The 14510-nt window shown below is 52.8% G+C and overlaps 1 protein-coding gene and 1 pseudogene across 1 annotated transcript in view; one reads left to right on the forward strand and one right to left on the reverse strand.

The window, feature by feature from the left end:
• Positions 1 to 13600, reverse strand: part of LOC138102439 (zinc finger protein 850-like) — a 141615-nt pseudogene extending 128015 nt beyond the window's left edge.
• Positions 13534 to 14510, forward strand: part of LOC138102421 (uncharacterized) — a 30002-nt gene continuing 29025 nt past the window's right edge. Inside the window, exons 1-2 of the mRNA XM_069000132.1 lie at positions 13534 to 13542; positions 13619 to 13792. Coding sequence (XP_068856233.1) covers positions 13534 to 13542; positions 13619 to 13792 — 183 coding nt within the window. The remainder of the gene's footprint in view (positions 13543 to 13618; positions 13793 to 14510) is intronic.

Genomic DNA, 14510 nt, shown 5'->3' on the forward strand with positions numbered 1-14510 from the left:
AGTGGAAAAGAGGAAGTCCGAGCACGGGCAGGAGGGTCCCGTGGCGGCCGTGGGGCACAGGGGGTGCGGAGCGGGGATCCGGGGTGGCTCCCGGAGCTCTGGGCGTGCTGGGGGCTGCAGGGGGGCACCCCCTGAGCTGTGTCCCGCACACACAGGGGTGTTCCAGGGGATGATGAAGTCCGAGTGTCACTTCATTAAGGGCACCGAGCGGGTGAGGTTGGTGCAGAGGAGCATCTGACAGCGGGAGCAGCAACTGCACTCGCCAGCGATGTGGGGCTGTTTGTGGGGGACAGCCCGTGTGGGGAGAAACAGGCGCAGTGCTGGAACAGCCATCCAGCCAGACTGGGGTACAAACGGGCTCTGGCGGACAGGCTCTGCCGGCACCACCGCGACATCGTTGCCCCGTTGCTCGCGGCCCGCAGAGGTGCAGAACGTCGGGCAGAGCGAGTCCCCTCGGGCCCTGCCCTGGGGATGAGCCTGGAGCCCCTCAGCCCCCCTGGTGCCCATCCCCGGGGCCTCTTGTCCTTCCAGGTTCCCCTGAGGTGTCCCAGTCCATCCCAGTCCATCCCAGTCTCTCCCAGTCTCTCCCAGTCCATCCCAGTCCATCCCAGTCCATCCCAGTCCATCCCAGTCTCTCCCAGTCCATCCCAGTCTCTCCCAGTCCATCCCAGTCTCTCCCAGTGCCCCCGCGCGTGTCCATCCCAGCCCTCAGCCCCTCAGCCAATCAGAGCGCGTCTCTCTGATGACTCATCAGTTGCCAGGCAGACCCGCAGCGCCGAGTGCCCCGTGCTGGACTCGGCCTCCCAGTGCCGCGCGCTCCATTCCCAGTCGCTCCCAGTGCCCTCCCAGTGCCTCCCCAGTGCCCTCAATCCACTCCCCTCTCACGAGGGCAGCTCACTTCTCTCAGAACACTCCAAGCCGAAGCTGCCTACGCTTCTAGGCCGATCTCTTGAGTATCCTTCTACTCTCATACTTTCTTTGCCCTTACACGTTTCCTAAGTGTTACTTTTATGCTTTTAATATTACTGGAGATGGTAACCAAAAGGGCTCCAAACCCCCTTCACACAGCAACCAAACTGTTCTGAAATAAACCCTACAGAGATATATTTATAAACACAGATCTTTCACTGTTGTTTCACTCTAATCTGCCCCAGGGGAGCCATGAACCAGACCCTGGGTTACCCTCGCCTTCAGGGGCGGGGCGGAACAGGAGCCGGACACGGGGGAAGCTTCTGGAAGCTGCTGATGGAAGCCACCCCTGGAGGCCCCCCATTTCCAAAGCCTGGCCATGCAAACCCAGGACACTGGATCCAAACATGGATCACTCAGACGGGGGACACCAGGGCTCTGCCTGTCGTGGTTTGACGCAGCTGAGCATCAAGCACACGAAATCTGTTATTTTTCATAAGGGGAAAATAAGAAAATATTGAGGAAAACTAGAGAGCTGCAAGGCAAAACAGGTTCAAACTTAAACAGTTGCTGTACAAAGAAAAATTTTATTACCAACAGAATTAAAAGTAAAAAGAAATAACAAGAAATTCAAGCAAACTTCCCCTCTCTTCCAGCACTTCCCTCCTTTTACCCAACTCGCAGAAAGGATAACATTACATGGGATTTTAGTCAGTGTTGCAGTTCTTGAAAAGTCTATTTGTTATGCTTAAGGAAAAAAGGGTTTTCTTCTGCATCACGTGGTTCCCAAAGTGCCACCAACAGCAGACCCGCCCGGAAAGAAACAATCTGCTGTGGTGTAAAACATCTCTGCCCTGAAAAATCTCACCGTTCCTTCACACTGCCAGACAGGGGCCATCACATGGGGTTATTAATCTTTTTAAGGATGAATTACTTTGGCCTGAACACAAAGGGGTTTTTTTTTGTGACAGGAGGTCTCTAAAAGCCTCTCAATACTTCTATATAGCCTGGCATAGGCACTTTTCATAAGTTTCATGGGCCACAGGTGAACTTTCCATCCCTCCATGTACTCCAAATGGATCAAAGAGACAAACAGTTTGTGATATTACAGTTTCTTACCACGGCCTGCAGGAAGTTTTTTAAGCTGCGCACGAGAATCGCGGCACCGCCCTCTTTTCTCCCGTCGCCATTTCCAGCTCCGTCCCACAGGACTCACTTTCTCTTCTCTCTGGCTCCGAAGCCGCCACGTTGAAGAGTGTTCTTGTTCGGGCTCTACGGTGGAGAAAGCCTGGCTCCCTTTGTGCTGCTGGCTGCGTGGTGTCCTCTTCAGTTCAGCGCGGAGTGTGCTGGCTGCAGACAGGAGGCTCCGCCGGCTCCCGCTGGCTCCGCCGGCCCCGCGTGGAGAGGAGAGGGACCCGCCGGTGCCAGGGAGCCGCGCCGGATGGGTTTAGCTGTGTGGCACTCCATGGCTGGCTTTAGCTGCCTGCGGCTCTGGGACAGTTCCCCCCCAGCAGTGACACAGGGTCTGTGCTGCGGCGTTGGGAAAGGAGGGGGTGCAGGGGCCCTGACCCGGCGGGGCCCGGAGCCTCCAAGGCCCCCTTCCATCTTCCGGCAGGCAAGTTGGAACAAAAGGAATTCCCGGCTTTCCGTATGGTCTAAAGATGTAAATTGTGAGAAGCATCATTAGTCTAAAAGACTGTCCATCAACTCAGGCTCAACCCACTACACCAGCCCTGCTGGAAGTGGGCAAGGGCACCAGAAACCCCAAGGCCCAGCCAGTGCTGCTTCTGGAGGTGCTGGGAGCGGCCACGGAGGCAGCGCCAAACTGAGGGATATGAAGGTCTCTTCCGGCCTGGATGAATCCGGGACTTGGGGATCACCCCAGGCCAGGTGCAGCACCCGGCACTTGGCCTTGTGAGGCCTCGTAAGGTTCTCGTTGTGCCACTTCTCAGGCTTGCCCAGGTCCCTGTGCACGGCCAAATCCGGCCATGGTGCCCCTGCCACGCTCAGCTGCCCGTCCCCTGCAAACGTGCTGAGGGGGAGCTCGAGCCCCTGCCTGTGTCATCGGGGACACCACTAAAGAGCCCCAGGGCCAAGGCAGAGCCCTGAGGGACACCCCTCGTCCCCGGCCTGCAGCTGCACATGGAGCCAATGCCCCCAAGTCCCTGGCTGCGGCCATCTGGCCAATGGCTCATGCCCTGAGTAGCCCACCCGCCAAAGCCAGGGCTCTGCAGTGTGGGGATTGGGCTGTTGAGTGGGACCGTGGCCAAAGCCTCACAGAGGCCAGGGGCTACAAGTGCCCAAGTCCAGGGCCTGCTCAGTGCAGGCTTGGCGCCGGGTACAGCCCTTTGGGACACAGGTGCGTGATGTCAGGGCCCTTGGCCATGCGGAACATGGGGGTGCCCAGAGACCCTTGTGACATCACAGAGCCCTGGCCGAGGGTATCTAAGGGGCACAGAACCTTGGAGTGCCCAGTCCAGTGAGAGCCACTCTCGCAGAAGGAAGCAGCTCCCGTGATCCTTCTGTGCTACAGGACCTCAGAGATGGAAGAGGACAAGGCAAACCCCAACTCCTCCCAGCCAGCCACCCCTGTGCCCAGTGGGCTGCAAGACCAGACCCTCAGCTGGCACTTGGTGGGGGCAGAGAGTGCCTCAGTCAGGCCCCAGAGAGACACTGAAGAGGAGCAGGGGCCCTTTGTCATCAAGGAGGCGGAGAGGAAACCTGGCATGGATGAGGAGCCTTGCCAGGGGAGAGACACTCGGCCCCAAGAGCTTCGCCTGTGGGAAGAGGCGACAGGCCGTGAGTTGTCCCAGTGGGTACCAGCAGGGCCAGTGCAGGACGTGTCCCTGTGCGGAGTGTGGAGTCACCAAGGGCTGAACCCGTGGAAGATGGGTGTGAGCGTGCAGTGGGGAGATGGGGCACAGCAAATGCTCTACCAGTGGGAACAGAGAGTGAAAATCCAGGAGCTGCCCCAAGGCAAAGAAGAGGGGAATGACCCAAAGCTGTCCCAGCAGGGCGAAGGAAGGGTGAGGGGCCAGGAGGCAGACAGGGGGTCACTCCTGGCAGGGAAAGGGAGCGAGGAGCGGACCTCAGCTGGAGACAATGAAGACTGCCAATACCACACCCAGCTTGAGCTGTCCCAAGAGTGCCAAGGTGCAGCAAAGCCAGAGCTGTCCCAAGGAGAGGTCAGCAGCTCCCAAGACCCCTCTGACGGGGATGACGGCATCGAGCCAGAGCCGTGCCACGCAGAGCTCAATGAGTGGGAAGAGTACATCTACCGAGAGGTTTCCATAGAGGAAGATGGCAGCGACAGAGACCTCACACGGAGCACCTGGCAATACACGTGCATCTTCAGCTTCGGGGTCCCGCCCTCGCTGCCGAAGGCCGCCGCCTGGGACGGACTCGGCGTCCTCGAGCTGCGCGAAGAAGGCGGGCGCCGAAGCCTGGCAGCTCTTGCGGCAGACGGGCTCCCGGCGCCCGTCCCTCAGGAGGCCTGGGCCGAGCGCCGGGCACGGCAGCCGCTCTGTGCCTCGCTTTTTGCCCTGCGAGGCCGAGCCGCCACGGGACCCGCAGCTTGTCCTGTGCTGGCCTGGCAGGAGCCGGGGCCTGCCCCGCGCAGCCCCCGCGGCCCCTCGGCTGCCCAGCCGGCTGCCCCCAGCAAGCGGCCCGGCCGCCTCAGGCGGGCGCTGCGGGCGCTGTTCCGCTGCCGCTGCCTGGCGCCGCGGACGCGGGAGTAGCGCCCGCCCGGCCCGGGGCGGCCTCGGCCTGGACGGGCCCCGCAGCCTGAGCTGCCCCGGCTGCTTTGGGCCGTGCCGGGGGCGTCTCCCCGGTGCCCAAAGTCACCGGCGTGGCCGGCCCCAAGCAGCGCCCGTGGAGCGCGCTCGGTGCCGGCGCGCTCGGCGGGGAAGCCCAGAGAGTCACCAAGAGACCCTGCCGGGCACCCGCTGCCACTGGCACCCTGGCAGAGCCAGCGTCGCCCCGAAACCGCGTCCCCGAGGGCCACATCTGCACAGCTCCTGAACACTGCAGAGACAAGGACTCCACCACCGCCCTGGAAAACTTCTTCCAGTGCCTCACGCCTCTGCCAAGGAAAAACTGCTTCAGATATTGAATCTGAACCTCCCCTGGTGGCACCAAAGGCAACGGACATGGCTGCAGGACATTGACTCAACAAATGCAAGTTGACTTTAAGAAATAGTAATGGGTTAAAAAAAAAAAAAACACCAAACAAAAATTAAGAAAAACTCCTCATACAGGAAAAAAGAATAGGAATAGGAATATTGTGATGACGAAGAAATAGCAGTAGTAAATAGGAGGAAGAAGAAAAAGGAATAGAATATTAATAAAAATAGTAAGTTGAATAAGAATAATAAGAGCATAGGAAGAAGAAGAAGAAGAGGAAGAAGAAATAGTAGTAAGCAATAAGAATATGAAAAAGAAAAGAATAAGCATAACAAGTGAATAAGATTAATTAGAATAAGAAGAATATGATAAAGAAGAAGAAATAGTAGTAGTAAATAAGAAGAAAAATTAAAATAGTAATAAGAAGAATAAGAGTAAGACAAAGAAGAAGAAGCAAGAGTAGTAGAACTAATTAAAAAGAAGGAAAAGAAGAAGACTTAGATGAAGAAGAGGAAATAGGAAATAGTAATAAGAAGAATATCAAATTAAAATACATATCCACACATCCTCTAAAATCCCATCCCTCCCATTCGTTGTTCAATAAAATGCATGTCCAATAAAATCCGTTTGTTGCCCTCATATGGTCTCACTTGCACCTTCCCTGGGGCACAGGTGTCTCTCCCTCTTGGCATCCTAACCCATGGGCAGGGTCCCTTCCAGCCACAAGCATGCCGGGATTCTGTCAGGGACTCCCTTCCCTTCTTCCCTCTGCTTCCAGCTGGAGAATGTGCAGCAAAGCAGCCTTTGCTGTCTACTCTGGGAGCCCTCCCAGCTACTGGACCTTGTCCCCTGGCCCTGCACAGCTCCCTTGGGAGGCACGGCAGGACCAGCAGCCTGGGAGCCTCGGGAATGCCCCTCTGGGATCCATGGCACACACTGCAATGGGCTGGAATTCCAGTTCCCAGCGAGGAAAAGATGTTCCTGCCCTTGAAGGCAAAGCTCTGAAGGGGCTGAAACCCAAATGGAGCAAGATCTTACAGTGACATTTCACTGCCAGCCTCCACAACTTCATCCAGGGCTGCTTTAGCCCCTGGATTGGGGAAAAAAAAACATCAGGGGAGGGTCTATGGCTGGGAGCTGCCCTGGGCAAAGGGAAACACTGGGAGGGAAAAAGAGCAGGCAAAGGAAGGCAGGAGAGAAAGGAGGAGCCGGCAAAGAGCATCACTCCGTATCTCTGAGGGAAGGGGAAGCCTTTTGTTGTATGGAAACCAACAAAAACTCGGAGTATCTCTGCCAGGCCACTGAAGGCCTCTCCTGCCCCACTCTCCCCAAGCAAAGTGCCCCTCCTTGCCCATCCTCGCAGCACTGTCCTCATGCCCTTCTGCTCGTTGTGGATGGTGGGGCAGAGGGTTTGTTCCAGGGCATCCTGCAAGCACCAGGCAGGACAGTTCCACCAGGATGGGAACCCAGCTCAGGGCTGAGGGACTCAGAAAATCTAAACACCAACACAACACCAACAGGGCACATTTGTCATTTTTGCTACAAAAGGCAGCACTGAAAATGATGGGTAATGAGAGCCTCCTAATCACCCCAATCCCTTCTCCATTTTAAACTTTCTCTGAAATAACCAGAACAGCTCTTCAAATTCCTTCATCTTTGTCAGTCCCAGATCTTTTGAGAGCAGACTGGGGAAGAGAGCACAACATCAGCATGTTGGTAATCAGACATGGCTTGTTGTCCATTTCTCCTTACTCAATTACAGCGGTAGATATTTGGAATAACCAGCTGTCCTGAGGAATTTTTCCTGCAGCAAGTTATTTTCCTATCATGTCCATCTGTAATTTTATTACTTTATTACTTATTAAATGACTTACTACTTATTAAAGCACCAATATAAATACAGTACAGCAACTTGCAATTACTCCCCCTTATATTTATAAACCTCAAAGTCTTCCAGGTCTTAACAACAGGAAAAACCCTGTGTCACCCTTTTGCAGACGAACATATTTAGGGTTTGGACACATCCTTGGCAGGACTAAGTAGGAAAACAGCTGAAGCTCCAGCAGATCCTTAAAAAACTTTTGCCTGCTGGGTATCGGGAATAAAACTGTGTTATTTCAGTGTCTTGATTTTTTATGAATCTAGTTATTATCTATTAATTACTTTTCTCTTTTTGACTTTTCAAAAGCTGATGTTGCACAAAAAAGTGAGCTCTGGAGACCTGAAGCAAGCTGGGCACTTAGGGCTGAACTGCTGCATCTGCTTCACAGAGAATTTTTATTTGACCCCAGGAATGCTGGTTGCTCAGTCAGACTAAACAGCTTTGATTCATTTCAGCGTGTGAGGATTGGGGTGTGCAGCTCCAGGCCAGGCTGGCAGGGTTGAACAGGAATTCCCAAACAGCCTTGGAGTCCTGGCCCCCTCAGCATTCCCTGCTCCACCCGGCCCCAGCCTGCCGGGAATCAGGCTCAGCAGCAAAAGCACAAATTCTGAATATCTCAGGAGTGCTGTACAAGACACAATGATCACAGGCTGCGATCCCAAAGCCCCATCTCAGGTTCTCATCTGGGCTAAATGCTGTATTTTGGGTTAGGAACAGGCTGCCTGACCCGGCCCCAGCTCTCTTTGATAGTTATCAGCACCCGGCTGCTCTCGGGCTCCGCGGGAGCGCAGAGCCGCAGATAAACCCTGCACCGAGCTGTTCGCCCAGAGACAAAACTTATTTTCTTCTGCACACCGAAGTTCCTTTCATGCCACCTGGCTTAGATGAGCTGCTCAGGTTTGGCCTGCTTGGATTTGAAAAGCTGCTCCCCCAAGATGAAGGGACAAGGCCAGGAACAGTTAATAACTTTCTTCACTGGAAACACTGTTGAATCATTCCTTTCCCTCCCCACAGACTGCATAAAGCCTCCTCAGTGTTTGAGTCTAACCAACCTTTCAACTGGAAATAGCAGCCCTCGGTGGGATTTTCCTGTCCTGGCACCAGTTTCTCTCACAAGTGTCCACTTGGCTTCTAGCCAGAGGTAAAAACGGCATTTCTTAAAGCCAAATTTTGACATAGGGGAAGATCTGGGTGGAAAACTCAAAACAACCAAAATTAGTGTAGGCTTATACCTACAGAGGAGACCAGGGCCATCTCTTTTCCCTAATTCACATTATTTCCTATCCTGCCTTTAACACTCATTCTCTGTACCACAAGAACTGTTCTCTGTTGGCTTTTATAGCTGCAACTGTTCTGGCTGTCTTTGCAGCTCTCCAAAGCCTTCAGTCTCAGACAGGACACCTGATTTCTGAAATTCCACCCCTGGACTCATACACACTCCTGCCCCAGCACCCCAGCCCTTCTCCACAGAGCTGCTTCCCACGGGTCGCCCCAGCCTGTGCTGCTGCCTGGGGTTGTTCCTCCCCAGGTGCAGGATGTGCCTTTGCCTCTGTGGGATTTCCAAAGGTTCCTCTCTGCCCATCTCTCCCACCTGTCCAGGTCCCTCTGAAGCTGCACAGCCCTCAGGGGATCAGCCACTCCTCCAAACGTTTTATCACCAGCGAACTCCCTGAGGAGGCATCAACCCCACGGGCTCTGCCTGTCCTGCTCCAGCTCCCTGCTCCCACCTCCCATCACCTCTCCCGTGTTTATCACCATTCCAGTTGCTCTGTCTTTTCTTATGGAGCAAGAAAATAAGAAAAAATCCAGGTGGATTAACACCAAATTATGCTGGCATTTTACAGAGAGCATGAAAGACAACGACACAGACAATTTTCTAAAGCAAAAGCACTGCTGCAGTCACAACAACACCTATCAAGGAAAAATCTGTTCCCTACAGTAAGGAATCAATTTTAATACAAAGTCCCATCAGCTCAAGGTGGTACCAATTAATCAAAACAATTCACTTGCAGATTCTTTACAGTCACTGTTTTATAAAGGGTAATTCTTTTCTTACTTGCTATTCCAGTGTTGGCACAAAGGAGGTTTAAGCTGACTTTCATCCAATCTTAAAAAACAAATCATAGCTGTAGTTTAAAATAGTTGGGATTGTTTATTCCTCTTGGTTCTAGGTGCCAATTCAAATACTGAAAAAATGATCAAAAACCAGCACTACTGCCAAAATGAACAGCTCAGAAATGCCAAAGTCACGATGCACAGTACAGAGCAATACTAAAATCTCTGGGGTTTAACACAGTATGAGGAGCACACAATTAGCAAAGTCCAAGTAAGTCCTGGATTCACATGCCCACACACACCCCAGGTGTGCACCTTCATAAAATTAAATACTCACTCACTGTGAACAGTCCTGGGTGTTCTTACGAAGATGGTGAGTTGCTGATTGAATTTGAAGCACAACAGATGCTTAGTGCTCCAACCAAATGCTGCTTTTCCTATATCTATTAAGTGTATGTATTTGTGTGGATATGTACACACACTCTTCAGCTACCAAAGTAACTAAAAAATATCAGCCAAAGGCTTTCTGCTTCCCCAAACTGAAGAACTCAAGCCATGAGCTAAAAACCTCAGCAGTTCCAGAGAGGAAACACTGCAGTGATGCCACAGTAAACACCAGTTCTGATTAAAACACCTGAATTTATAATGAATGCTTTTTTAAAAGTTGAAAAATATTTTTGGGCATGGCTTCTGCACAAAAATCCTCTTCCACAAGAATCTGCCAACTACTACAGAGCTCCTCAGGGTTTAAAGTGTTACTCCAGGTTGTGCCTGGGCCAGCAGGGCAGGGCTCGGAGCTCTGCAGTAAATTCCTGCCATCAGGCAGCCGGGAGATAAGGGCTGGGAAAAGAAAAAAGAACACAAACACAACAAACCCCAGAGCCCCACTGGCCACATCTCCTGAGAGTCAGAGACCTTGTAAAATGTCACCTTTGTCTTCCCTGATGCCAAACTCCTGACAGGAGGTTCAGAACAAGGCACAGGGGTGTGGAAAGAAGAATTTAACAAACCTCAACCACTAAACTTGTCTCGCACTTTGTTTTTCAAGCATTTTGCAGTTCTGCTCTCAGAAAGCCATGAAAGTTTCATGAAACTTCCATGGAGTTTAAATCAAAGATTTAAGCTGTAATTTTTAGCCCTCTCCCTGAACACTGACTGGTACCTGCACTTATGTGCACACACTAAAATAGATCATTTCTGTCAAACTCTGCTCCACAACACCAGGAACGGGAACAAAGCACGTCCACGTGCATTTGGCAATGACAGAATGCACAGACCCGCCTGGGGATTCCACTGGCAGCCCTTACGCTCTGCAAAAACCCTTCTGCCCTTTTCAGGCTTCAGTATTAAACACTGAGCAAAAGAAACTGTTGCAGATACTGCAAAGGCCATCTCCTGCAATTTCTGTTTGGCAGAAGTTTGTGCAGGTCCTTCATCCTGGTGCAGGGGAGGCTGCTGCTGAGTAATCTTCCTCCTGAAGCCCTTGAGTGACAGGAATTCCATTTCGGATCACAGCTATTCACAGCCACCAAATCAGCTGCCACAGACCTGGCAAGGTATTAGGGCAGGACACAGCAAGTTTTACACAAAAGGCATTAAAATCTCACAACAGAAGAAGCCCCAGATGGACAAGGAGACAGGTTTGCTTTATGGCATTTGCAAAGAAAATCCAGATTTAAGCACTGTAAAGTCAGCTTTAAAATCACAAGGCTGCAACAGATGCTCATTTAATGAAATAACAGCAAACTGAACCCCTTTCGCATCTTCAAGTGTCTGTTTGATCATAACACAGGTTCATCCTCACCATCATCCCCCCACATGACCACAGACATACTGCAGCTCCCTGGAAATGGCATTGAATCACTTCCTCTGCAATTCCCGTTAATTTCCCGCAGCACAGCCCCGGCTGGGCACGAGGAAGCTGTGGCTGCTGCTTTGTTTCCTGAACTTCAAGTGAACCCAGCTCTGCCCACAGCTACAGGTGCTGTTGATCACTCAATTACAGAATCATGCACTGGGCTGGGGGGACCTTAAAGCCCATCCAGTGCCACCCCTGCCCTGGGCAGGGACACCTCCCACTACCCCAGGCTGCTCCCAGCCCCACCCAGCCTGGCCATGGACACTGCCAGGGATCCGGGGGCAGCCCCAGCTTCTCTGGACAAAGCATAAGGAAAGTGCTTGTGCTCCTCCACAGACCTGAGTCAGCCACAGTGGCAATAAAACCCTGGGCTTAAGGATGTACTTAAAAACATCAGAGACAGTCCCTGTGCTTTTATAGGTAAAAGAGATCAAATGTTACATGGAAACAGTCAGGACTTCAGTGCGCTCAGAAAGGCCCTTCATGAATATCAGGCAAGAGGACAGAAATTAGAAAACACCTTCAGCCAAGTAAAACTGGCTTCATTTACTGAAACTACAGTAACCACCTGCTTTTGTTGCCTCTGTGCTCTTACAATACTGTCCAGAATTACCATGTTCAGAGAAAGTGACCACAGAGGGGGGGAAAGGATTATTTACATCAGCTCTACAGCCCTCCTTTTACTTCGATGCTCTATTTAAATATTCTGGCTGTTTCAAGGGCTGGGTAAAACTGGCTTTTGTAGACTGAACACAGAAAACAAACAGCAGAAAAATGCAGCATTTCCCCCCTCAGCCAGAACACAGCGAGAGCGCAGTGGTTAAGCAAAGGCAGAGTAAGCTGATTACCAAGTACACAGCTGCTCCTACCTGGCAGAAAGCAAAGGGAAAAAAAAACCTATGAGTCATCAAATGTATGGGAACCTAGAATGCAGAGAATATTTCTCTGCCTGTTTTGAAAGGTTTTGCCCCCCTGGACAGTACTGGCTTTGACCTTTGTCCATGGGAAAATTTGCCTAGCCTCTGGGAAGAATTTGAATCTGCTATGGTGTGAATTAGGTGACAGAATACTGCGTGATATTAGCACAGGGTGAAAAATTTAGTTTTTAGGTCTATTTGCATAGTAAAGAGATAGAAGTAGAAAACCTCAAAATGCAGAATAAGTTGTAGTTAAAAGCTTCTTTCTCCTTCTTCACTAACTCCATATTTTGCAGCAATAGTGGTTTGGGATGATTGGATACAGAATTCCACAGTTCCTGTCTACGTGACTTAGGAACTTAGAAACTTAGGACATGGGTAAAAAAGTGAAAATATCTTGTGTTTTAAGCTTTCATGGGGTAATTTACCTGTAAAAAGGCTGTGAAATCTTGATAAGTTGTTTTCTTGCTGCATTGTCTGCTCTGTGCTATGTCTAAGCCATGCCAGGAGCTTGTACTCCTTAGATAACAATTAATAAACACCTACCAGGAGGCTGAGAAGCATGAAGTCACATTCGCCTTGTTTTTTCTCCTAGAAAAAATCTGAACGTCTCCCTCATCAGGGAAGAACACAATTAATGATGAGGACAGTGTTAGAGCACCACCAGGGGCACAACAGAGCCAGCCTGGGCACAGGGAGGGAATTTATTACCAACCAAATCCCAGCACCACAAGGAGAAGGCAAAGAAATCTCTCCAACACCTTCCCCCCACCCAGCGAGGATCACCCGGAACGGGGGTCACCAGGGCTCTGCCCCACGGGGGTCACTGGGGATCATCCAACGCCGATCCTCCCACGGGGGATGGAGCTGGAGCAGCGCACGAAGCTCTTCCTGCACTCGGGGCACTCGCAGGGCTTCCCTTAGCGGTGCCTCCGTTGGTGTTGGGTCAAGTTTGAGCTGCTGGAGAAGCTCTTCCCACACTGGGGACACTCGTAGGGCCTCTCCCTGGTGTGGATGCACCGGTGGAGGGTGAGGGTGTAGTTGCGTTTGAAGCCCTTCCCGCAGTCGGGGCAGCGGAAGGGCCTCTCATCCGTGTGAATGTGCTGATGTTCGAGGAGACTGGAGCTGGTCTGAAACCTCTTTCCACACTCGGAACACTCATACGGCCTCTCCCCGGTGTGGGTGCGCTGGTGGATGATGAGGTGGGAGTTTTGATTGAAGCCCTTCCTGCAGTCGGGGCAGCGGAAGGGCCTCTCATGCATGTGAATGGGCTCATGTCTGAGGAGATCGGAGCTCCTCCGAAACCTCTTCCCACACTCAGAACACTCGTAGGGCCTCTCCCCGGTGTGGATGCGCTGGTGTGCCCTCAGGGTGGAGCTCCACCCGAAGCTCTCCCCACACTGGGGACACTCGTAGGGCCTCTCCCCAGTGTGGATGTGCTGGTGCCTGATGAGGGTGAAGTTGTGTTTGAAGCCCTTCCCGCAGTCAGGGCACCGGAAGGGCCTCTCATCTGTGTGAACGCGCTGATGTTTGAGGAGATCGGAGCTGGTCTGAAACCTCTTCCCACACTCAGAACACTCGTAGGGCCTCTCCCCGGTGTGGATGCGCCGGTGGGTGACGAGGGCGGAGTTTTGCTTGAAGCCCTTCCCGCAGTCGGGGCAGCGGAAGGGCCTCTCATCCGTGTGAATGCGCTGATGTCTGAGGAGATCGGAGCTGGTCTGAAACCTCTTCCCACACTCCCCACACTCATAGGGCCGTTCCCCAGAGTGGATCATCTGGTGTACCCTCAGATGGGAGTTGTAGCTGAAGCCCTTCCCACATTCCAAGCAGTTCTGGGGCTTCTCCCCGCCCTGAGGCTTCTCCCCCACCTCCAAGCTACCCCGCGATCTCAGGCTACCTTCCCGGCACAGGGGGGCTCTTTCCTCCTTGGATCTCTCTGGGCTGCGTTTGCAGCCCCTCCTCGTGCGGCATCTCCGGGGCTTTTCCTCCTCCTCCATCCGGCCACACCTTGGGAATGACAAATCCTGGTTTGGGGGGAAAAAACAAGGGGTGAGCGCCATGGGCTGGGGGCTCCTCCTGCCCTGGTCCATCGCCGGGCATCTTGTGTCTGTAAAAACCGCCAAAACACCAAGATTCAGACCAAAAGTCCCACAAACATCAAGACATAGACACAAAACACCCAAAACATCAAGATTCAGACAAAACCTCCTCAAAAATATAAACACATTCAGCCCCCACAAAAAAACCAAAGCACCAACATGGAAACCAAGAAACCTCAGAAACACCAAGATTCACCCCCCGGAACATCGTGGATCCCCCTCCCTGCTCACCTGCTGGATGGGGGGGGACAACGCTCCTGGGGCTGGGGGGAGGCTGCAGATACAGCGAGTGCTGGAACCTTGCGATGCCTCCTCTTCCTGATCCTCCTCCTCCTGTGTCCCTACTCTTCCTCACACTCCTCTTCCTCCCACTACTCCTTCTCCTGCAGAATCCCACCTGCTGCTCCCACGGGCATCGTTTCACCATTCTGGTCTCCAGCCCTGCTCCTCCAGCCTTTCTCCTGCTCCCCCCAGGCCCAGCACCCAGCCCTGGCTCGCTCTGCCCCCCAGAGCTCTCGGATCGCACAGCACGAGCAGCGATGCAGCTGCGGCAGCTCGGGCTGGGGCAGCGCTGGGCTCTCGGCCGCTCCTGCCCGCACTCGGCCCCCGCCGCAGCCACTTCTGCCAGCACAGCACGGCCCGGCCCGGCCTTGGCGCTCCCCCCCTCC

Source organism: Aphelocoma coerulescens, unplaced genomic scaffold (assembly GCF_041296385.1).
Source record: "Aphelocoma coerulescens isolate FSJ_1873_10779 unplaced genomic scaffold, UR_Acoe_1.0 HiC_scaffold_75, whole genome shotgun sequence".
In the NCBI taxonomy this organism is placed as follows: Eukaryota; Metazoa; Chordata; class Aves; order Passeriformes; family Corvidae; genus Aphelocoma; species Aphelocoma coerulescens.